Source organism: Saimiri boliviensis, chromosome 17, assembly GCF_048565385.1.
Source record: "Saimiri boliviensis isolate mSaiBol1 chromosome 17, mSaiBol1.pri, whole genome shotgun sequence".
In the NCBI taxonomy this organism is placed as follows: Eukaryota; Metazoa; Chordata; class Mammalia; order Primates; family Cebidae; genus Saimiri; species Saimiri boliviensis.
In genome coordinates, this window is record NC_133465.1 from 71059270 (window position 1) to 71082596 (window position 23327).

The window sequence follows — 23327 nt, forward strand, 5'->3', positions numbered from 1 at the left end:
GGAGGGAGGAAATGCTTTATTGGAGTGTATTATTCACATGGTAAAGACACCAATCTTCAGAGGCAGCATGGGAATTCTTACCCATCTAAGCCTGTGAACCGCCCCAGGTCCCAGCGGGGAGTTCCAGCCCTGCTGGCATGCTCAATGCCATGCTCTGACTTGCTGGGGCCAGCGGGGCCTGTTTCGGGCTTTCACATGAGTGGAATCTCAGAGGGTCTGTCCAGAGTCAGATCTGGACCTTCTTGTGAATGGACTGGTCCGTGTGAGCACGGGGTTAGTGTGAGGACCCCTGCTGCTGGGCCAGCTTGCACTGCTCCGGCTTCCCCTGGATGTGGTGTCAGGAGCCGGACCCCCATCACAGATGGCCATGCTTTGTTTTTGTTTTGTTTTGAGACAGGGTCTCACTTTGTCACCCAGGCTGAAGTGCTGTGGCAGGATCTCAGCTCGCTGCAGCCTCTGCCTCCCCAGCTCAAGCGATCCTCCCACCTTAGCCTCCTGAGTGGCTAGAAGTACAGGTGCCCACCACACCCAGGCAATTATTTCTGTATTTTTTTTTTTTCCAAGACGGAGTTTTCGGCTGGGCGCGGTGGCTCAAGCCTGTAATCCCAGCACTTTGGGAGGCCGAGGCGGGTGGATCATGAGGTCGAGAGATCGAGACCATCCTGGTCAACATGGTGAAACCCCGTCTCTACTAAAAAAAAAAAAAAATACAAAAAATTAGCTGGGCATGGTGGCGTGTGCCTGTAATCCCAGCTACTCAGGAGGCTGAGGCAGGAGAATTGCTTGAACCCAGGAGGTGGAGGTTGCGGTGAGCCAAGATCGCGCCATTGCACTCCAGCCTGGGTAACAAGAGCGAAACTCCATCTCCAAAAAAAAAAAAAAAAAAAAGACGGAGTTTTGCTCTTGTTGCTCAGGCTGGAGCACAGTGGCATGATCTCAGCTCACTGCAACCTCTGCCTCCCGGGTTCAAGCAATTCTCCTGACGCAGCCTCCTGAGTAGCTGGGATTACAGGCATACACCACCACGCCCAGCTGATTTCTTATTTTTTGTAGAGACAGGGTCTTACCATGTTGTCCAGCCTGGTCTCAAACTCCTGAGCTCAAATGATCTGCCCACTTTGGCCTCCCAAATGCTGAGATTGCAGGCATGAGCCACCACACCCGGCCTCATTGTTTTCAAATAGAGACGGGGTCTTGCTATGTTGTCCAGGCTGGCCTTGAGCTCCTGGGCTCCAGTGATCCTCCCGAGTTGGCCTCCTAAAGTGCTGAGGTTATAGGCATGAGCCACTGCACCCAGCTATAGATGGTTTTAGTGGGCGCCAAGGACAAGTTGGCTGTGCGCTCTGGGGCAGTTCCTAGTGTCACTGTGACTCAGTTTCTCTCTTGTGCCGTGGGAGTAGGAGCTCTGGCCTCACGGCATGTGATGTGAGCCATGTCCAGTCTCGCCTTCTCTGTGAGGCCCGACCCAGCCGCCTGCACACGTCCTTGACTGTAACCCCTCAGTGTGCACCAAGGCCGTCTGCCTTGACCCAGCCGTGGCCTGATATTGCAAGTCTCAGGGCCCCAGCAAGGCTCAGTGAGGGTGTGATCCCATGAGCTGCCTTCCTGCTCAGCCAGGCCAGCCCCTCCACTGCCCACCCTTTCACCCATATGCTCCTGCTCAAGTGACCCCACCACAGGCCCTGTCCCACGCACAAATACACCACGGACAAGCGAGGGCACACTCATTTTATTTTGAAATAGGGACGGCATGGGTGGGCTGTGTTGAGAAGGATGGCCTCCTGGTGCGATGAGCCTGGGGCCTCATCTGCTCACCAGACACACCCTGGACTCCTGCTACTCAGCAGGTCCAAACCAAGGGCACCCACCTGGGAAGGGCTCCAGAGAGGGGGAGCTTCTCTGCACCCCAGACAGGCAGGAGGGGGGGCTGGGGTATGGAGCACTCTGGGGAGACCCTGCCCCAGCTTTCCAGCTGTGAGGAGGGGATGATCTGGGTCCAGCAGGCTCCTGGGTTGCGGCCACCTGCCCTTCTCCCTAGGAGCAGAGACTCGCCAACCCTCTCTGTCAGGACTGAGAGGGGGCCAGTGTCTTGGGATGACAGCCCCTGAGCGGGCGTCCTGGAGGGAGGTGGTGGGCTACTGGTGACTGGTACTAATATGTAGGGAGGGACCTGAGGTCGCAGCCCCACCCCGGTGTCCAGGTGCCACCTGGGCTAGTGAGGGGTCTCCTCAACAGGAATCCTGAGCAGGGTTCAGAGCACAGCAGGCAGTGGTGGGGAGGATCTGGGACCCTCATCTAGATGATGCCATATTGGGCCAGCTCGTGGAGCTCCAGGTGGTTGAAGGCCTCCCAAGGGCAGATGACCGTGATGTCTGCGGGAGAAAGGGGCCCTGGATCAGGGAGGATCCCATCCCCCTCGACGCCCATCCCCTGTGGCCGATTCCCACAGCACAGGTGTGCTGAGCAGGGATGTGTGGACCCTGGCTGTGGGGGAAGGTGGGCGGGGCTTGCTGAAGGGGGAGGACGCAGCAAAGGGTTCTGTTCCTTCCCAGATCCCTCCCCTCACCTGGTCCCAAATGGGAACAGCCCCACCCAGTGGATCTGGAGCTCAGTGTGGGGGGAAGAAGTGAAGGACAGGCTGGGGTCCCTAAGTGAAAAGCAGGGCGGGTCGGGGCCGAGGTGGGCTGCAATGGGCCCAGGTGTGCTGGGTGTGCCTGGGGGGACCCGGCAGACCTGGCACTGGCGGCATCGTACCTGTCCCCAGGCCTTCCATTCCAGGGATGTCGTCCCCAAACCTGCAAGGACAGAGCGGTCAGGGACACGGCCGGGCCCAGCCCTGGCTCAGTCTGGCTGAGGCCCAAGGTCATCTCTACCCCTCCCAGGAGATGAGGCGTTTGGCTGGGAGTCCAGTGGGCAGAGACCCGCCTCCTCCCCAACCTCCCGAGGCTTGGTGGGGCTGAGGGGCTTCCTTCACAGAGCCAGGGTGTCTGCTACCCAGAGCCTCACAGGGCTCAGGCCCAGGAAGGAGGGGCAAACCCTGGGGTGCAGGGCAGGTGCGCGCCTTGGTGGAGCACGGAGCGGGCTGTGGTGGGTGCCTGGTTTGAGTGTGGATTTGCGAGGGTGGCTCGTCTGTGAGTGCGCCTCTTGTGTGCATGTGGAGGTGGCTGTATTTTCCCAGCATCGTTGGCAGTGGCATCTGGAGTGGGTGACTCCCGCCCTGCCTACCCCAGCTGTGAGGCTGGGACCACTGAGGCAGGAAAGTGGCCCAAGGCCCTGCTGCGCCCGCTCCTTCCTGTGAGTCCTGGGGGGCCGCCTCCTCCCTTTCAGAGGCCCTCTCCCCCAACTCTGCTTACCCTTGGACGCCCTTCTTGGGGGGCTTGCTCTTGAACTGCCTGGTTTGTCGCTGTTTAAATTTGGGGGGCCCTTTCCTGGGGGTGACAGGTCCTCCGACCACCCTGGTGGCCGACCGGAACTCAGCCTTGGGCGGCTCCAGGTTCATGGCGAGGCTGACGGAGACGCTGCGGCAACCTTGGCTCCTGGACTCTCTCCTGCTGTGGTCTGGGGGCAGACCAGGCCCGGGTCCCAGTTAGCCCTCTGGCTTCCAACCCCGTGGGGGTCTCAACCCACTGGCGGAGGGGCCGAGACCCAGCCCTGCCAGCCCCAGCGCCACCCGGACAGCCGCCCCTGTGATCCGCTCCGGGCAGCAGCCTGCCAGCTCTGCTCCTGCCCACCGCACGCTCCCATTCCCCTGCCTGGTGGGTGTGCCCTGGCCACATACAGCTCCGGCCTCTTGCCTGTATCCCAGCCTCCCTCACCCCACAGCACAGTCCACAGCAAACCCAGCCCGTGTCCTCAGGTCCTGAGCCTGCAGTCCTCAGACGACCTCCTGCCCCATCCCCACATTCCCCACCCCGGGAGAGCATGACTGGAGTGGGCATCCAACTGCCACTCGGTGGAAAGTCCTCTGGGGCCCCTGCTGGGACTGGGACGAGACCCAAGTGGGCCCCTGGTTCTGCAGATGAGCCGGCCTCTGAGCTGCCCCTCCTGATGGTCAGTGGGCGGCCCATCTCACGACCCCGCTCAGGGAAGCCTCCCCTGAACCCCGCCCCGCAGTCACTGCGTCCTCAGGTTCTGATCGGCTTCACATCTCATGTTGCGTTAGCCCTGATTCCAGGCTGGTGAGTGTCTCCCAGGGCTGTTGCCCTCTGACTTTCTTTTTTTTTTTTTTTTCGAGACAGAATCTCACTCTGTTGCCCAGGCTGGAGTGCAGTGGTGCAACCTTGGCTCACTGCAATCTCCGCCTCCTGGATTCAAGCAATTCTCCTGCCTCAGTCTCAGAGGAGCTGGGACTACAGGCATGTGCCACCATGCCAGCTAATTTTTTTTGTATTTTTAGTAGAAACAGGGTTTCACTGTATTGACCAGGTTGGTCTCGAACTCCTGACCTTGTAATCCCCCCACCTCAGCCTCCCAAAATGCTGGGATTACAGGTGTGAGCCACCGTGCCCGGCCCTTGCCCTCTGATTCTTCCTGATGGGTTTATTGCTTTCGGCCTGTCTGTGCTTTGCAGATGGGGTGCTGTCCGTTACTTTCACCCACTCACGGAGATATCCCTGAGTCCCTCAGCACCATGAGGGGCACCCCTCAGTGCTGACAGAGAATGACCCACAGAACGGGAGGCAGGGTTCCCAGGCAGGGCTGCCCTGGAAAAGGGGCCTGTCTCAGTAAGTGGTTCGGAGCTGTGAAGCCCTGCTTCCCCCGAGGCCCACTTCACAGAGGGACAAGCTGAGCTTCTGGGAGGGTGGGCGCTAGGGGTGCGTCTCCCCTGCTGGTGGAATCCCCAGGCCCTCTCTGTGCCTAGAGGCAGCTCAGGGAGCAGGGTCACCCGCCTGGCATGGTGTGGCTGAGTGGCCTCAGCTGCTCCGGACGAGGCCAGGGTCCTTACACCACTGCACAGGGTGACCTCCCTTCCTCCTCTCCCTAGAGCCTCTCCCCAGATGCCCTAAGCCCCAGTGACCTGGGCCAAGGGCAGCTGAGCTTCCCCTAAGCCTATTAACAGTGGAGGGGGATTCCTAATCTCCCAGTGAGCTGCCAGCAGCACATGTGCCGGAAGGTTCTGGAAGGAGGCACATGACACACACAGGAGGGGCTTGTCCACACTGGATGCCCCAGGGCCCACCTCTTCGCGTCCCCTTTCCTGCCCCTGGTCTTGTGGGCTGGGATTCCTGACTCTGGCCCTGGGCTGCCACCAGCTGTTAGCCGAGCATGGGAGTGACCAGAAAGCAAGGGCAGATGGCCCCTTCTAGGGAGAAGGGCTCTGCAAGGGGTGCTGGGCACCTGGGATTGTGGTGGACCCTGCCCTGGCATCTTCCCTTCCTAAGGCTCAGCTTCTGTCCCTGGGACTGGCACCAGCCTGTGCAAAACCAGGACTCAAGAGCCTGGTGGTACCAGCTGCTCAGATCCCACGGTACCCGACCCTCGTGTCCCACACCGCACAGGCCTGGCCAGCTGCTGCCCCAGCGCCGGGACACGGGCTGTCCTGAGCAGCTCTGGGCCCCGAGGGAGCTCCAGCCATCAGATGCCGTCCACGTGGAGACCGCTGCCTGCACTGCCCTGGCCGGACCCAGCCTGTGACTGGCGTCCGCTCAGTCAGCTGAGCCCATGTGGCCTGAGGTTCCCAGAGCATCGCTGGCCTGGGGGTGGTGGCAGCACCGGGTACCATGCGGGAGCAGAGGATGTGGTTGGCTGCGTCCTCTCTGAATAACGGGGTGGCAGCGGGTACGCTCTGCACACCCGGACCTCAGGCACAGTGGTAAGGCCTGTCGGCCCCCCGGCCCCTGGACAATGGGCTGACCAGCGCTAACTCTCTGGGGAAGTGGCCGCCAGGAAAGACAGCGGGGTTCGTCATGACTCACCAAGTGCAGGGCGGGTCTCAGAGGGCCACGGTGAGTGCTGGGCCTTCCTCCGCAATGCCAGCCCGGGCATTTATCTTGCTGCTGCGTGAGCTGATTAGGCGTCTCAGTGCCACGCTAATGAGATTGTTAGTCCCCGAGGGGGGACACCACTACCAAAGGTTCTGGGGAGGGGAGGAGGGGCTCAGGGGCCATCAAGGGCCCCAAGGAAGGACACCTGGCAGATGGGGCTGGGACAGGGAGAGAAGTGACCTGGAACAGCCAGGCTCCGGCAGCCACCCATCTTCCAAACAGAAGCAAAAGCAGTGGCTGCTGTCTTGGGCATCCCCGCTGCCTTTCCTGGCCCCGCCTGACCTCAGGAGAGCACACCTTTGTGGCCCCCCAAGCCCAGTGCAGCCTGGCCTTCACCCACTGCTTTGGCCTCACATCTCACCACTCTCACCCCAGGGCCTATGCACCTGCTGCTCCTGAAACCAAACAGGGACCTCTCTTAGGGGCCCGTGGGTCCCCCCAAGCATGGAAACAAGGACACTGTTGAGTTCCTTCAAGGGCAATCCAGGCACCCAGCCGGCCCTGAGAAGTGAGTGAGCAGCCGATCTGCAGAAAGGTCACAGGGGTTTAGAACAACAGCCGGAAGCCAGAGTCCTAAGGGTCTCCACGGAAGAGAGCCATGCCATCTGAGCAGGTGCCCCTGAGTTGTTTTTCAGAAACTGGGACCCCAACCAAAGGGGTGCACTGGCAAACAGATCTCAGATGAGCTGGAGCTGAAGGCTGACTTCTGATCACCCTTCTCTTACCTAAATTTCTTCCTGCGGCCCCGGAGAAGGCCATGCCCACAGCCCCAAGCTAACATCCTTTACTGTGTATCCCAAAGTTTTAGGAAGCTTTGCCTCCGTAACCAACACCAAATCAGAAAATCTTCGAATCCACCTATGACCTGTGGGCCCCGGCTTCAAGGTCTCCTTGGTGTTTATTCCAAAACCAATGTACAGTCTCTATGTACTGATTTATGACTTTGCCTGTGACCTCTGCCTTTCCACCTTTAAAAACCCATAACTGGGCTGGGCATGGTGGCTCAGGTCTGTAATTCCAGAATATTGGGAGGCCAAGGCAAGTGGATGAGGAGGTCAGAAGTTCAAAATCAGCCTGGCCAAGATGGTGAAACCCCGTCTCTACTAAAAATACAAAAATTAGCCAGGCATGGTGGCGGGGACCTGTAATCCCAGCTACTCAGGAGGCTGAGGCAGGAGAATCGTTTGAACCCGAGAGGTGGAGGCTGCAGAACTAAGCAGTCCACAGACTCGCCTTGGGGATCCTGGATGCCAAAAAGATGGACCTGGGTCTTTAGGTGACTTGGTGGGGAGTGGCATCCCATGAGCACAGGAAGAGGAATCTGACGTCAGGGATTCTTGCTGAGAAAAGGGCATTGGCAAGGCCACTCAGCAGAGGGGAAGTCATTCACTGGCTCAGGTGTCTTAGATAATAGAATCGCCTTAGATTACATCTTAGCTGAGCAGGGAGGAATGTATATGCTTGCAAATCCCACATTCTGTACTTATACAAATGAATCTGCAGAGATTAAAATCTCATCGAGGTGAAATTAGAGAACAGGTTACTTGGTTATGACAGGCTTCCCTGACTGTCACTGACGACTGTTTTTCTTCCTTGTTTTCTTACATTTCTTTTTTTTTTTTGAGGCGGAGTTTCGCTCGTTATCCAGGCTGCAGTGCAATGGTGCGATCTCGGCTCACCACAACCTCCGCCTCCTGGGTTCAGGCAATTCTCCTGCTTCAGCCTCCTGAGTAGCTCGGATTATAGGCACGCGCCACCATGCCCAGCTAATTTTTTGTATTTTTAGTAGAGACGGGGTTTCACCATGTTGACCAGGATGGTCTCGATCTCTTGACCTCATGATCCACCTGCCTCGGCCTCCCAAAGTGCTGGGATTACAGGCTTGAGCCACCGCGCCCGGCCTTGTTTTCTTACATTTCTTTTTTTTCTTTTCTTTTCTTTTCTTTTTTTTTTTTTGAGAGGGAGTTTCGCTCGTTACCCAGGCTGGAGTGCAATGGCGCGATCTCGGCTCACCGCAACCTCTGCCTCCTGGGCTCAGGCAATTCTCCTGCCTCAGCCTCCTGAGTAGCTGGGATTACAGGCACGCGCCACCATGCCCAGCTAATTTTTTGTATTTTTAGTAGAGATGGGGGTTTCACCATGTTGACCAGGATGGTCTTGATCTCTTAACCTTGTGATCCACCTGCCTTGGCCTCCCAAAGTGCTCGGATTATAGGCTTGAGCCACGGCACCTGGCTTGTTTTCTTACATTTCTTTTTTTTTTTTTTTTTAAGGCAGAGTTTTGTTCGTTACCCAGGCTGGAGTGCAATGACGCGATCTCGGCTCGCCGCAACCTCCGCCTCTTGGGTTCAGGCAATTCTCCTGCCTCAGCCTCCTGAGTAGCTGGGATTACAGGCACGTGCCACCATGCCCAGCTCACTTTTTGGATTTTTAGTAGAAACGGGGTTTCACCATGTTGACCAGGATGGTCTCGATCTCTCGACCTCGTGATCCACCCGCTTCGGCCTCCCAAAGTGCTGGGATTACAGGCTTGAGCCACCGCGCCCGGCCTTTTTTTTTTTTTTTTTTTGAGTAACAGTCTCACTCTGTCTCCAGGCTGGAGTGCAATGGGGCGATCTCAGTTCACTGCCACCTCTGCCTCCTGAGTTCACGCGATTCTCCTGCCTCAGCCTCCCGAGTAGCTAGGAGTACAGGCATGCACCACCACGCCTGACTAATTTTTGTATTTTTAGTAGAGACAGGGTTTCACTGTGTTGGCCAGGCTGGTCTTGATCTCTTGACATCATGATCTGCCCACCTCGGCCTCCCAAAGTGCTGGGATTACAGGCCTGAGTCACCACTCCCAGCCTCTTTTTTTTTTTTTTTAAGTAGAGATAGGGTCTTGCTATGTTGCCCAGGCTGGTCTCAAATTCCTAAACTCAAGGGATCCTCCCTGCTGGGCTTCCCAAAGTTGCTGCAATTACAGGCATGTGCCACTGAGCCTGGCCATGCCTTTAACTCTAAGACAAAGGTGGTAACAGTCCCTTCCTGAAACTAATCTTTGCTGAGGGATGGAAACTGCCTCTGTCAAACCAGTAAAAGGCCACGAGGCTGGGATTATGGGAGGGGCCTGAATTCTATTAAAATGTAGGTGTAGTTCGGCAGGGAGAGGTAGCAGGTCACTAGTTCAAGAGATCGAGACCATCCTGGCCAACATGGTGAAACCTCGTCTCTACTAAAAATACAAAAATTAACCGGGTGTGTTGGCACGCACCTGTAGTCAAAGCTAGTTGGGAGGCTGAGGCAGGAGGATTGCTTGAACCTAAAAAACAGGTTGCAGTGAGCTGAGATCAAGCCACTGCACTCCAGCCTGGTGACAGCAAGACTTTGTTAAAAAATAAACAGCTAGGCCGGGCGCGGTGGCTCAAGCCTGTAATCCCAGCACTTTGGGAGGCCGAGGCGGGTGGATCACGAGGTCAAGAGATCGAGACCATCCTGGTCAACATGGTGAAACCCCGTCTCTACTAAAAATACAAAAAATTAGCTGGGCGTGGTGGCGCGTGCCTGTAATCCCAGCTACTCAGGAGGCTGAGGCAGGAGAATTGCCTGAACCCAGGAGGCGGAGGTTGCGGTGAGCCGAGATCGTCCCATTGCACTCCAGCCTGGGTAACAAGAGCGAAACTCCGTCTCAAAAAAAAAAAAAAAAAAAAAAAAAAAAAACAGCTAAGCTGGGCGCGGTGGCTCACGCCTGTAATCCTAGCGCTTTGGGAGGCTGAGGTGGGTGGATCACCTGAGGTCAGGAGTTCAAAAGACCAGCCTGGCCATCATGGTGAAACCCCACCTTAAAACAAACAAACAAACAAAACCCAGCCATTGTCCCATAGCTTGCCTTTCTATAATTACTTACTGCTCGAGAATCATGTAATCCCAGAACTTTGGGAAGCTGAGGCAGGAGGATCTCTTGAGTTTGAGACCAGCCTGGGAAACGGAGTGACACCCCTGTCTCTACATGAAACAATTAGACATTCATGGTGGTGTACTCCTGTAGTCCCAGATTCTTGGGAGGCTACAATGGGAGGATCCCTGGAGCCTAGGAGGTTAAAGCTGTACTGAGCTGTGATTGAGTCACTGCACTCCAGCCTGGATAACAGAATGAGACCATCTTACTAATAATAACAACAATAATAATAATAATTAGGCTCATGCCTGTAATCCCAGCATTCTGGGAGGCTGAGGTGGGTGGATCACTTGAGGTCAGGAGTTTGAGACCAGCCTGGCCAACATGGTGAACCTTGTCTTTCCAAAAAATACAGAAATTAGCCGGGCGTGGTGGCAGGCACCTGTAATCCCAGCTACTTGGGAGACTGAAGCAGGAGAATCTCTTAAACCCGGAAGACAGAGGTTGCAGTGAGCTGAGATCGTGCCACTGCACTTCAGCCTGGGCAGCGGAGCAAGACTCTATCTCAAAAAAAAAAAAAAAGAAGAGGGCCAGGTGTGGGATCACGCCTGTAATCTCATCACTTTGGGAGGCTAAGGCAGGTGGATCATGAGGTCAGGAGATCGAGACCATCCTGGCCAACATGGTGAAACCCCGTCTCTACTAAAAATACAAAAATTAGCTGGGTGTGGTGTCATGAGCCAAGAGTTCCAGCTATTCGAGAGCCTGAGGCAGGAGAACCACTTGAACCCAGGAGGTGGAGGTTGCAGTGAGTCAAGATGACACCACTGCACTCCAGCCTGGCGACAGAGCAAGACTTTTGTTGGGAAAAAAATAAATGAGATAACAGGAAAACAGGTAAAAAGGGTCTTAAAACAAAGTCCCACCCCAGGCCGAAGGTCCAGAGGCCAGGCTGCCTTTCCAAATCTTATGACGGTGACATAAGCCTGGGCTTCGTGACAGGCAAACACAGGTAAAGGGTGGTGCAATTCTTCTGGGTGGTCCCTCAGAGGAGGGTGGTGAGGCTCTGCTATACTGGTGGAGAGGTGGGGGTTCCAGGTTCTGGAGCTAATATCTTGCCATTCTTTTTTTCTTTTTTTTTTTTTTTGAGACAGTCTTGCTCTGTCACCCAGGCTAGAGTGCAGTGGCGCGATCTCGGCTCACCGCAACCTCCACCTACTGAGTTTAAGGAATTCTCCTGCCTCAGCTTTCTGAGTAGCTGGGATTACAGGCTCGCACCACCACACCCAGTTAACTTTCGTATTTTTAGTAGAAACAAGGTTTCCCCATGTTGGTCAGGATGGTCTCAAACAGCTGACCTCGTGATCTGCCTGCCTTGGCCTCCCAAAGTGCTGGGATTACAAGCGAGAGCCACCATACCCAGACACGTCGTGCCGCTCTTACCCATTCCTTTGGGACCTGTGGCTGAAGGATTTGGAAGGACTGCTTCCAAGTAGCGCTTGGGCCACTGAGGGCTGATTTGCCACCTTTGCCAGACTGATGGAAGGGTCCCTGAGGACCCCAGGAGGGGACTGATGGTGCTGGACAGGCAGGCACTTCCAGGCTGCCTGTGAGCTTCTGTGCCTGCCAAAGGCTTTGCCACAGCCACTCCAGATGAGGTGGCCCTCCCTCCGCTGCATGCTAACAGCAACCCGAGCTGGCCTTTGCCAGGCCTTGGGGGAAACTGGGACCTGGCCTGGAAGGGGCGCTGCGGTCACTATCACTTGAACGTCCAAGGAATAAAGGTCTTATTTTACCCTCACAGGGGGTGATGGCTGCAAGGCACCGGAGATGCACAGTGCCGACCTGGACCTGCTTGCTTTGAAGACACGAGCCTTACGGACAACTAGACCAAGAAACCACTCCCAAAACACAAGCCTCCCATGTAACCACCACCAAGAATTTATTTTTTCTCAGAAGTCTATAAATAAATCCTCCTATTCCCATTGGACACAAGGAGTCTGTGGAGGGGTGTGAAGGGAGGAGGCTGCTGCTGCTTCCTGGACTGTGTCCAGGGGAGGGAGTCCAGCAGGGCTGGCTCAACCTCCGAACTGGGTGCGGAGTCGGATCTCCATCCTGAGGAAGGCCTTGAGGTTCTCATCAGCCACGTGTTCCTCCAGGGCAGCCAGGGCCCGCTCCCCGCCATCCTGGAAGTGCTGCAGCAGCCTGTCCGCATATTCCACCCACACGCAGCTGGGGCAGCCACTCATGCAACAGTTTGTGGGTGGCTGAAGTTCGGGCGGCAGAAGGTCCTGGGGTTCTGAGGGGCCCCTGCTGGGCAGCGCAGCCTTGGGCGGCCCAGTGCCGTCCACACCTGCTTGGGAGCCCACCTCTGCATGGTCTGCCCCGAATTCTCTGCGGCCATGAGGGGCTTGTGCTCTGGGATGGTGCCTTTGAAGCAAGCTGCCACCTCCAGGAAGTCTCTGGCAGCAGTCCTGGCTGGTGAGCCGGGGAGCCCCCTGAGGATGCAGACAGACATGTGATTCTCCAGGAAGCTGGTGAGGCCTTGTCTACCCTCAGCTCTGGGGACATGGCAGCTCTCACGTCATTGGGCAGTGGCTGCATGTCCTTCTCAGCTTTTCACTTCCTGTGACTTTAGACATTTTTTTTTTTTTTTTTGAGACGGAGTTTCACTCTTGTTACCCAGGCTGGAGTGCAATGGCGCGATCTCGGCTCACTGCAACCTCCGCCTCCTGGGTTCAGGCAATTCTCCTGCCTCAGCCTCCTGAGTAGCTGGGATCACAGGCACGTGCCACCATGCCCAGCTAATTTTTTGTATTTTTAGTAGAGATGGGGTTTCACCATGTTGACCAGGATGGTCTCGATCTCTTGACCTCGTGATCCACCCACCTGGGCCTCCCAAAGTGCTGGGATTACAGGCTTGAGCCACCGCGCCCGGCGACTTTAGACATATTATTTCACCTCCCTGGATTCGGTTTCCCCACTGTGAAATGGAAGTTATGAGTATGACACGGTGTGACTGATTCACGAGGAGGGTGGGGACCAGGGCCTGGCGCCGGGTGTGCGCTCCAGCAGATGGTGGGTGGGTCGGGGAGGCGCTTGCCACCTGCAGCTAACACGGCTGCTCTGTGGGCAGTAGGGGGAAGGCGTAACCCTGCAGGCTCCTGGCCAGCGCACCCTCTCTTTACCAGTATAGCCGAGCCCCGCCACCCTCCCCTGAGGGACCACCCGGAAGAATGGACCACCCTTGATCCGAGTTTCCCTGTCACAAAGCTCCGGCCTCTGAGGTGCCTCATCCCAGCGTGAAGGTTCCCTCCCTCCCCCGCTGTCCACCCAGGATCACCGCCTGACCCGCTACCCACTTCGTTTATTTCTCTAACTGATCCTGCGAGGAGCATCCGCTCCCCGTCCACGGCCAGTCCCCACAACCTAGGAAGGCCGCACGCCGCAGGCGCTCGGCAGATGCCGAGGAACAGCGACGTGGCCGTCCACCGGGCTGCTTCCCCTCCCGGGGCTAAGAGCCCTCCACAGACTCGGGAGCGGAGGCTCGGCGAAGTGGATGGAGGAGAGGCGCGCGGGCCCCTCCGGCGGGCGGCCAGCGCGCGGTCCTCCCGGCACGCGCGGGCCCCCGGACAGCGGCCTCCCGCACGCGCGGGCCCCCGGACGTGCCCTTCGGCGCTGCCCAGACCCCTCCCGGGTACTTGCCGATCCACGGGCCGCCACCGCCGCCGCGGCCGCCCAGCCTCCCCCGGCCACGCTCCGCAGCAGCATCGCCCGCGGACCGCGTTCCGGAACCCCGAGCCGTGAGCGGCAGCTGCTCCGGCCAATCCCAGACCTGCAGACCGTCGCGCCGCTCCAGCCAGCGTGGGACAAGCGCAGGAAGCGGAAGTGCCGATCGTGGGGGCGGAACCGTGCGAGAAGGCGGAAGTGGCTTCGCCAGAGAAGGTCCCGGCGTGGAGATGGGGAGAGCTGGGCGCAGAGCGGCGGCGTCCAGGCCGCCGGAGGGTCCCGAGAATGCTCGGCGGGCGCAGCGACGGCAGCAAGTGCAGCCGCTGGGGAAGCAGCGCACAGCCGCGTGGCCCGGGCTTCGCAGGTGAGTGCGCTGCCCCGCGAGGCCGCTGCCCTTCCCCGGAGAAGGGGACGGCTTGAAGGCTCCTCCCGGGAGCCCCTGGGGAGCGTTCGCTCCGACCCCTTCGGTGCCCTCCTCTGTGCTCGCGGCCCGCGCTCCGCCGGGATCGGTCGAATGAATGGAGGCGCGAGCGAGTCCCTGGTTTTGCTTTTCCCGCGTCCCGGCGGACGGGCCTCCTGGGCTTTCGGAGCGCCTTTCGGTCTCCTGTCCCGTGAAGAAGCGCGCTTGGGCTTGTTCAGGGACAGCCACCGGGTGAGACCGAGAGGAAAGATCCTTGTTCCCTGCGGTGGCTCGCACCACAGCAGCCAGATGCGGCCCTTGCAGATTCTATTGCCAGACCCAACTTCCGTTTCTCTTATTCTGCTTATGCTTTACTTGGGACGAGTCTCACCCCGGTGTTTTTCTTCCCAGCAAAGAGAAGAAGAAAGTGAATTGCAAGCCTAAGAACCAGGACGAACAGGAGATCCCTTTCCGGCTCCGGGAGATTATGAGGAGCCGCCAGGAGATGAAAAACCCGATCAGTAACAAGAAAAGGAAGAAAGCGGGTGTGTGCAGGCCCATGCTGGGTGGCAGTGAAGCTTTGTGTGTCTCAACCCCCGCGTCACACAAATGTTTCAGAACGTTTCAGGCAGAGGAAGTATGCCAAGACCTAGTGCTCAGACGGTGGGGGAGCACGGCCACAGCCAGAGCAGCGGGTGGCACTGTGATTCCGGAGGAGGCTTGGAAGGAGGCTGTGCGGTGGGCGGGGAAGACCTGTTACGGGACCCCAGGAGCCGTGCTAAGGAGCGTCGTTTTTTTCCTCCCAAAAGTAGTGAAGATCCATCAGAGTTTTTAGTATAGCGTGGACAATTCATGTTTACCTTAAGCAGTAAAAGATCACTGAGTGACGATGGAGTGAGCGAGAGTGGACCTGGCAGCTGGGGGGCTACTGCCAGGGAGAAGCCATGATTCTTGGGACGAGAGTGCTGAAGCCATGGTAGATAGATGCGGGTGGAGTCAGGAGCTGAAGGAGGAAATTCCATCAGGCAGGCCCCTCTGAGAAGTCGGCCTTTCTCTCCCAAGTCTAGGTCGGATGCCCACATGTGCACTGCTGAAGCCCAGAGGTAACACTCTGGGCACTGTGGCGAGCGGTGTCCAGTGTGTGTGTATTTTACATACAGACACATTTATTTTCCCAAATGTGGGACTAGTTTTACAGCAGAGCTGTTTATAATTTGTGTATAGATGGTAGGCTTCTCATCGGGGGTTGTATGGCTGCCAAGGGGATGGCGAGATAGAGGTGAGGAGGGCGTGGGAAGGAGGCGCACTGGCCTGGCTGGTGGATGGCACATTCTGAACCGTGCTGCATTGAATCCATACCTTTTTTTGTGTATTTATCTATTTTTTGAGATGGAGTCTTGCTTTGTCACCCAGGCTAGAGTGCAGTGGCACGATCTTGGCTCACTGCACCTCTGCCTCCCAGGTTTAAGCAATTCTCCTGCCTCAGCTGCCTGAGTATTTGGGATTACAGGTGCGCACCACCATGCCCAGCTAATTTTTTTTTGCGTTTTTAGTAACAGGGTTTCATCATGTTGGCCAGGCTGGTTTTGAACTTCTGACCTCAAGTGTTTTAGTGATTTCCCTACCTCAGCCTCCTGAAGTGCTGGGATTACAGGTGTGAGCCACTGTGCCCGGCCTTTCCTTTGCTTTGCTTTGCTTTTCTTTTTTGAGACGCAGTTTCCATCTACGTTGCCCAGGCTTGAGTGCAGTGGCACAATCTCAGCTCACTGCAACCTCCGCTTGCCGGGTTAAAGTGATTCTCCTATCTCAGCCTCCCGAGTAGCTGGGATTACAGGTGCCCACCACTACACCTGGCTAATTTTTGTATTTTTAGTGGAGACAGGGTTTCACCATATTGCCCAGGTTGGTCTTAATCTCCTGACCTCAGGTGATCTGCCCGCCTCGGCCTCCCAAAGTGCTGGGATTACAGGCGTGAGCTGCTGTGCTCAGCTGGCCTTTTCTTTTTTTTTTTTTTGGTGGGGGGGAGACAGAATCTTGGCTCACTGTAACCTTCACCTCCCAGGTTCAAGCAATTCTTGTGCCTCAGCCTCCCAAGTAGCTGGGATTACGGGACTGTGCCACCACGCCCACCTAGTGTTTGTATTTTTAGTAGAGGCTCGGTTTTGCCACGTTGGTCAGTCTGGTTTCGAACTCTGACCTCAAGTGATCCACTTGCCTCAGCTTCCCAAAGTGCTGGCATTACAGGTGTGAGCCACCATGCTCGGCAGTACTCGTGTCTTCACGTGTCTGTGAACACAGCCACCTGCCTGGCACTGTCCGCCTCCTGTGTTCTGCTCTCACTTGGGTCCTGCGCTCACGTTCACAGTGATGTCGTGGGTCTGCCCAAGTTCCTCTGTGTCGCTCCGCTGGGCTTCCTTCAGCAGCTGTGCAGTGGAGTCTGTGGGTGACAGAGAAGGGGCGGGTGCTGCTTGCCTTTTTCAGCTGTGCTGCAGTGGACATCGGTGACAGGTGCCTCTGGGCTGTAGGGATCGTGTGCCTGGGGATGCCTGGGCTGGGCACTCCAGATCCTCTTCAGCTGCCAGTGTTGGGCCGCTTCCAGCTGACCCTGGTCTCCTCTTCCTGTGGCTTTGGGAGGGGAAATGAGCATGGGCCACCTGCCTGCCACTGTCTACTTCCTGCCTCCTCTGAGGCCTCCCTTTGTCCTCAGCCCAGGTGGCCTTCCGGAAGACATTGGAGAAGGAAGCAAGGGGAGTGGAGCCTGACATCGCCATCCCCAAGTTCAAGCAGAGAAAGGGGGAGTCCGACGGGGCCTATATCCAGCGCATGCAGCAGGAGGCCCAGCACGTGCTGTTCCTTAGCAAGAACCAGGCCACCCGGCAGCCAGAGGTGCAGGCAGCTCCCAAGGAGAAGTCTGAGCAGAAAAAAGCGTGAGTGAAGGTGGGAGGGGTCGGGACCTGCCCCTGGAACAGAAGGGAGGGCACTGGGTCCCCATGATGGCCCTCTGCAGGGACCCCATTTCATAGCCATGGGGCAGCCGCACCCACCCTGCCCAGATTCAGGGAAACCAAGCCGCAGCCCTACTAGTTGGCGAATCAGAGTGTCCAGCTGGGAGCCAGTGAGGGCATGGCCTACAGGAGGCTGTGGAATCTGGGAACTCTGCAGAGACCTTGCTTGGTCCTTGCTTTTCTAAGAAAAAGCACCAGAAGCCCTGCCCCTGCGGGAATCAGCCCTGGGGGATTGGTCTGAGGGTGACACGTACAGGGGTTCTGTTTCAAGTAGGGCCCTTCCTAGTCCAGAAGACTTGAGGGTGCTGGTTGTGCTGGCCCTGCTGTCCCTGCTGTCCCTGCAGCTCTGTGGCATCTCCTCAGCCTGGGCTTCCTCAGCTGTAGAGTGGAGATAGTGGGGCTGCGGTGAGGTTCAGATGGGTTTCTCATTTCATTCCTAGGGATGGTGGCAGCAGGAGTAGTAAGCCCACCACAAGCATTAGTCCTCCTGCCATCCCTGTAGGCAGGATGGGGAGGCAGTTTCAACAGAGGGTTGTTTTTTTTTTTTTTTGAGACGGAGTTTCGCTCTTACCCAGGCTGGAGTGCAATGGCGCGAACTTGGCTCACTGCAACCTCCGCCCCCTGGGTTCAGGCAATTCTCCTGCCTCAGCCTCCTGAGTAGCTTGGATTACAGGCATGTGCCACGATGCCCAGCTAATTTTTTGTATTTTTAGTAGAGACGGGTTTCACCATGTTGACCAGGATGGTCTCGATCTCTTGACCTCGTGATCCACTCACCTCGGTCTCCCAAAGTGCTGGGATAACAGGCTTGAGCCACCGCCCCTGGCTGAGGGGGACTCTTGAAGGGCCTGTTGGGTTCAGAGCCCTCTTTGGTGAGCAGCTGTGGGTTTTTGGTGGTAAGGGCAGCGGGGACTTGGAGGCAGCCACCTGGTCTCAGGTCCCCACTCTCGCACAGGGCATCCCTCGTGAGTGGGACAGTCTCTGCCTCCTCCCTGGTCCCTGGGTAGAAAGAGAAGTTAGGAATATGAATGACACGTGCTTTCTTCCCCAGGTACCAGAAGCGGCGACTAGATAGAGTCCGGCAGAAGAAGGAGGAAAAGGCTGCAGACAGGCTGGAGCGGGAGCTGCTCCGAGGTAGCTCTCCGGAAGCCATGGTGTCAGCGGTGGTCCCAGCGGGGCCTGGGCACAGGCCTGTTCCCCACCAGTCCTGGCTGCAGTGGGCACCTGTGGTCTCCCCCGGGGTCCACAGCAATTAGACTATTGGATGAGTCAGTGTTCTGTGTCCCATCCCTGTGGGAGGGGATGGAGGTGGGTGGGTGGTGGCTCTGGGTGTCAGGACTGCAGTGGCTCTGGTCAGCAGTCCTCCATTGTACTCTGCCCCTCCAGACACGGTGAAGTTTGGTGAGGTTGTCCTGCAGCCCCCAGAGCTGACTGTCAGGCCCCGGAAGAGCATAAGCAAGGACCAGGTAAGTGGAGCATGGGGACGACTGAGTTCGACCCCCAGTGTTGCCAGGGAACAGAAGCCTTGGCCAGGCCAGATGCCGTGGCTCACACATGTAATCGCAGCTCATTGAGGCCAAAGCAGGTGGATCGCCTCAGCCCATGAGTTGATACCTGCCTGGGCAACATAGCAAGACCCTGTGTTCAGGGGGGAAAAAAAAGCCTTCTGGTGTATGGCTTGAGAGTGCCGCATTCTTTTTTTTTTTTTTTTTTTTTTTTTTTTGGAGACGGAGTTTCGCTCTTGTTACCCAGGCTGGAGTGCAATGGCGCGATCTCGGCTCACCACAACCTCCGCCTCCTGGGTTCAGGCAATTCTCCTGCCTCAGCCTCCTGAGTAGCTGGGATTACAGGCACGCGCCACCATGCCCAGCTAATTTTTAGTAGAGACGGGGTTTCACCATGTTGACCAGGATGGTCTCGATCTCTTGACCTCGTGATCCACCTGCCTCGGCCTCCCAAAGTGCTGGGATTACAGGCTTGAGCCACCACGCCCGGCCAAAGTGCTGCATTCTTTATTTATTTTTATTTTTTTTAAAAGATGGGGTTTCACCATGATGGCCAGGCCGGTCTTGAACTCCTGACCTCAGGTGATCCACCCACCTTGGCCTCCCACAGTGCTAGGATTACAGGCGAGAGCCCCTGCGCTCGGCCAGTGCCGCATTCTTGATGGCGGGAAAGTGTTGGAACTATGAGGCTTTCTGTTGCGTCCCCTCCTTTCCCAGCCTGTGCCTCACCTTCCCCTCTCTCCCTCAGCCTGGCAGGAGATTGCAGATGCTGAGGATGCTCCTGAGCCCCGGCGGTGCGTCCCAGCCTCTGGCCGCCTCCCTGGCCCGCCAGCGGATGGTGGGGAAGGAGAGAGAGCGAGCAGTGCAGGCCTACAGAGCGCTGAAGCAGCGGCGGCGGCTGCTGCAGGGGGAGCGACCCCACCGCCCTTCCTGGAAGAAGCCAGAGCCGCAGCAGTGATGGAGCGAGAGCCGGGGCCTGGTCACGCTCCTGGGAAACCGGTGCCAGGAGCTGCCACCCCTGGGTTGGGGAGAGGCAAGCAGATGCTTTGCCCTGGCCATGCCAGCAGTGCAGGCTCAGGCCTCCAGGTGCTCGTTCACATGCTGGGCATCAGCAGGGCCACATCTTGCAAGGGGTGGGTGCCTGATGGATGAAGGCCCTGTGTCAAAGCTCCGTGTCTTTGTTCTGAACGTCCATGCTGAGCAGCAGCCCAGGTTCACCTTTGGAGGGCTGGATCCCATTACCCCGCCCCCGAACACCAGCTACCGAGACAGCTGCTGAGGCTAGCTGGGTGTATGACAGAGGCCCCTGGAGTCAGCAGAATTGAGCGCACAGCACACACCAGGCAGAGCAGGCCAGGAGGAGGGAAGACGCGCCAGGGCAGGGCTGCTGGGCACATCTAGACCACCTGTGAGGGCTGGGCAGGGGACTGTGACTGCAGGCCAGTTGTGAGTGGTCCCCTGCCCAGAGGCTGTTTGGTTGGGGTGGAACCTGATAGCACATATACAAGAAGGTGGGAACGGGGCCTGGGCACAGTGGCTCATGCCTGCAATCCCAGCACTTTGGGAGGCCGAGGTGAGTGGATCAGTTGAGGTCAGATGTTTGAGACCAGTCTGACCAATATGGTAAAACCCTGTCTCTACTGAACATACAAGAAAAAAAACCAGGGGAAACGGTTGTCACCTACATGACAGGGCTCTGAGAGAGCTGGGGAGGCCCAAAGTGGCTCGAGAAGCTAAAGGAAGGATCCTGGTCTGGGCTCGGGGTCACAGAGCGGGGCCCAGGGGGAGTTCCTGCTGAGGGCACGGCCTTGCCAGGCTTCAGTCTCCTTTCACTGCCACAGGAGGGAGCGCCCAGGCTGTCAGCGTCTCCAGATGAGGGCAGGAGGGAGCAGCTTAAACCCAAGTCCCACGTCTAGCAATGGAGTCCGACTGCTGGGCACTGGCTGGGAAGTGAGGAGCCTCTGTACAGTCGCTGCACAGCCCAGTGTGGGATGGCACCTTGTGTGCGATCATTCTGCCTTCCCCAAGTTTGCTTTTCCCACAGTGAAGTTGATTTGTAAATTAAAAGATTTCAGCTGGGGAGGATGCTAAGTCATGGCTGTTCCCTCTTGTGGGCAAGTTTCTGCTGGATGAATGGTTTTGCCACCTGTGATGTACTCGGTCCCAGTCCCAGATCCCAGGCAGCACTGGAGTGGGCGGCCTTTCCCTGGGAAAGGGAGGGGTGGCAGTGGGTGGTGCTCCCACTCATGTGGTGCGTTTGGTTTTGGGCATCAATATCAGCCACTGTGCGGCTGAGTGAAGGGATTCCCGCGGGGCTGGGACAGCATCCGTGCTCTCCGCTGCATCCACGGTTCTCGGGTTTCTGTTGCTGTTGGAAGGGAAACCCCTGGTGCTTTCTGAGGGTCTCTCTTGCCCAGGCTGGGGTACACTGGCATAAACAGACTCACTGCAGCCTCAAGTTGTTGGGCTCAGGCAATCCTCCCACTTCAGCCTCCTGAGTACCTGGGACTACAGGGGTGCAACAACACACCCAAATAATACTTTCCACTTTTGATATAGATGGTGTTTCACCACATTGCTCAGGCTGGTCTCAAACTCCTGGACTCAAGGGATCCACCTGCTTCGGCCTCCCAAAGGTCTGGGGTTACAGATGAAAGCCACTGTACCTGGCTGTTTTTTGTTTTGTTTTTTTGAGGTAGGGTCTTGCTGTCGCTTAGGAGAGCAGTGGCACACTGGACTTGAACTGCTGGGCTCAAGAGGTTAGCCTGCCTTGGCCTCCCGCAGCACTGGGGTTCGAGGAGAGGCCATCTTGTCCATCCGTTTATCCTTTACCTCTAGAATCTTCAGGAGGAGGTTACATGGACAAAAGTCAGAGCAAACGTTTCTTTTAAGAGGCGAGGGCCGTGGATGGGCCTCCTGCTCTCTCTGGGGCAGTGCTGGTCTCTCTCTATGTAAATGGAAAACCGAGTCTGCACAAAATCTAGGGGTGCTGATGAAACCAGTGATCCAGATGGGAACCTGCGTGTACATACGGGTCTCAGCACCCTATTGTGAAGTAGCCCACAAGGAAGGATTTTCCCAGACGAGCCCAGTCTTCCCCAGTGGCCAACCCTGGCATACATGATTATGTGATTGTTGTTTGAGGAAAAAACTGTATTACAGTTATAATTTCACAGACTGTATGCTATCTGATGACTGTTTAGTTTTATGGGAACTCCAAACCATTAAAGAAAATTCAGGCCAGCCATGGTGTCGCTGTGCCTGTGGGCCGCAGCCACTCGGGAGGCTGAAGTGGAAGGATCACTCAAACCTGAGGGGTCACAACTGAAGTGAGCCGTGATTGTGCCACTGCACCCCAGCCTGGGCTGTAACAGACCAAGACCCTGCTTCTAAAACAACAAGAAAGAATTCATATCTAGGTGGTACACTTGTGCTGAGAAGAATCCAAAAGCAGAGAGCACTCTGATAACAGCGGTGTCCTTACCAGCTTCAGTTCCCAAAGACTTGGGAGGGAATCGGGCTGGGGGACACGGGCACCGTGGGGGTTGGAGGGTGCCTGGCCCAGAACAGCCACTGAGCACAGGGACCCTAAGGACAGAGGTGGGGGTCTGGGTGACAAGGCCACTCCCTGGCACCCCTCGCCCACCCCGCAGGACACCCCAGTTGACACTCTGGGCCAGTAAAGTTGGGACATCATTTTGGGAACGTGGGTCGTTGAAAGTGGTCTTCAGGGCACAGCCTGTGAGGGCGGGCAAGGAGGGTCCTTAGCCACCCACCCAGAGGCTGTCCTCCCTGTGCTGCTATGCCACCCCTGTGTAGGACTCCTGGCTGGACCCCACCCTTGAAAACCGCCAGGGGAGGCGCCGGAGTGTGGCTGCAGGCTCCAGACCACATCGGCTCCACCTACCCAGAACCCAGCTGCCACCGGCACTGGCTCGGAACACAGGCTCACTGCTGCTCCGGGTCTTGGGAAACCTGTACGCCTTAGGACTCATTCAGGATCAGCATGCCCAGCCCAGGTCTTGGGGAAAAGCACTCCTTTCCAACTAGAGAAACGTTCCTCAAAGCAACCTGAGAAGCGCAGCCCATCCACCTCCCCGTACTTTCATGCCCCACAGCAAAAAACATGGTGGGTACATTTTTTTCTTTTGTGCTCTGCTGTCCAGGCTGGAGTGCAGTAGCACGATCTTGGCTCACTGCAACCTCCACCTCTGGGATTCAAGCAGTTCTGTGCCTCAGTCTCCCAGACAACTAGGATTACAGGCACCCGCCACCACGCCTGGCTAAATTTTTACTTTTGTATTTTTAGTAGAGATGGGGTTTCACCATCTTTGCAAGGCTGGTCTTGAACTCCTGACCTTGTGATTCACCCGCCTCAGCTTCCCAAAGTGCTGGAATTAACAGGCATGAGCCACCATGCCCAACCCATGGTGGGTGTTTCTAGTTATGTCCTGAGCTAAATGTTGAGCTTTTCTGCCCAAGATGGGCAAAATTGTAGGACTGGCAGGGGTGTAACCCGAGGGTGGCCTGGGTTCTCACTGCCCTTGGCCATGGGGCAGGCTGGTCTAGACAGCAGGGGGATGTTTTCGGGGGCAAAGATTCCCCCACCTAGTCCTGAACACAGCAGGTGCTGGAGTACAACTTTATTGTGTTCTCATGAAGCCGGTGTGGGCCATGAAACGGCCCTAGAGGCTGGACTAAGTACCATTCTGAACATGCTGTGAAACATCCCTGCTAAGTCACAGGAGAATTAGGTACTATGAGCTGCCAGCCTGTTAATGCTCAAGAGCCAGGCTGTGCAGGGAAGACTCAGAACTGGTAACTCTT

General features: G+C 56.9%; 3 protein-coding genes across 3 annotated transcripts; 1 reads left to right on the forward strand and 2 right to left on the reverse strand.

Annotated features, from left to right (window-relative positions):
* Window positions 1-1713: 1713 nt before the first annotated feature.
* PDE6G (phosphodiesterase 6G) lies at window positions 1714-9510 on the reverse strand. Its single transcript, XM_010342308.3, has 3 exons — window positions 3354-9510; window positions 2755-2795; window positions 1714-2372 (listed from the first exon to the last, which is right to left on the reverse strand). The coding sequence occupies exons 1-3, from the start codon at window positions 3497-3499 to the stop codon at window positions 2296-2298; spliced, it is 264 nt and encodes an 87-aa protein (XP_010340610.1). The 5' UTR covers window positions 3500-9510; the 3' UTR covers window positions 1714-2295.
* A 2271-nt stretch (window positions 9511-11781) lies between these two features.
* Window positions 11782-13732, reverse strand: OXLD1 (oxidoreductase like domain containing 1). The gene is made up of 2 exons (XM_039475898.2): window positions 13567-13732; window positions 11782-12359 (listed from the first exon to the last, which is right to left on the reverse strand). Exons 1-2 carry the CDS (start codon window positions 13630-13632, stop codon window positions 11940-11942), a joined length of 486 nt encoding a protein of 161 aa, XP_039331832.1. The 5' UTR covers window positions 13633-13732; the 3' UTR covers window positions 11782-11939.
* A 14-nt stretch (window positions 13733-13746) lies between these two features.
* Window positions 13747-21673, forward strand: CCDC137 (coiled-coil domain containing 137). Its single transcript, XM_003931828.4, has 6 exons — window positions 13747-13954; window positions 14402-14535; window positions 16698-16917; window positions 18047-18129; window positions 18382-18461; window positions 19249-21673. Exons 1-6 carry the CDS (start codon window positions 13821-13823, stop codon window positions 19456-19458), a joined length of 861 nt encoding a protein of 286 aa, XP_003931877.3. The 5' UTR covers window positions 13747-13820; the 3' UTR covers window positions 19459-21673.
* The last annotated feature ends 1654 nt before the right edge of the window (window positions 21674-23327 follow it).

What these genes read in the sequence shown, in the direction of transcription:
- PDE6G (XM_010342308.3), bottom strand. Translation starts at nt 3,499, where the DNA reads ATGAACCTGGAGCCGCCCAAGGCTGAGTTCCGGTCGGCCACCAGGGTG. An exon ending in CCCAAGAAGGGCGTCCAAGG is followed by an intron (nt 2,796 to 3,353) that starts GTAAGCAGAGTT and finishes CTGTCCTTGCAG; the next exon opens with GTTTGGGGACGACATCCCTG. An exon ending in AATGGAAGGCCTGGGGACAG is followed by an intron (nt 2,373 to 2,754) that starts GTACGATGCCGC and finishes TTTCTCCCGCAG; the next exon opens with ACATCACGGTCATCTGCCCT.
- OXLD1 (XM_039475898.2), bottom strand. Translation starts at nt 13,632, where the DNA reads ATGCTGCTGCGGAGCGTGGCCGGGGGAGGCTGGGCGGCCGCGGCGGCG. An exon ending in CGGTGGCGGCCCGTGGATCG is followed by an intron (nt 12,360 to 13,566) that starts GCAAGTACCCGG and finishes CTGCATCCTCAG; the next exon opens with GGGGCTCCCCGGCTCACCAG.
- CCDC137 (XM_003931828.4), top strand. Translation starts at nt 13,821, where the DNA reads ATGGGGAGAGCTGGGCGCAGAGCGGCGGCGTCCAGGCCGCCGGAGGGT. An exon ending in GCGTGGCCCGGGCTTCGCAG is followed by an intron (nt 13,955 to 14,401) that starts GTGAGTGCGCTG and finishes TTTTCTTCCCAG; the next exon opens with CAAAGAGAAGAAGAAAGTGA. An exon ending in AGAGCATAAGCAAGGACCAG is followed by an intron (nt 18,462 to 19,248) that starts GTAAGTGGAGCA and finishes TCTCTCCCTCAG; the next exon opens with CCTGGCAGGAGATTGCAGAT.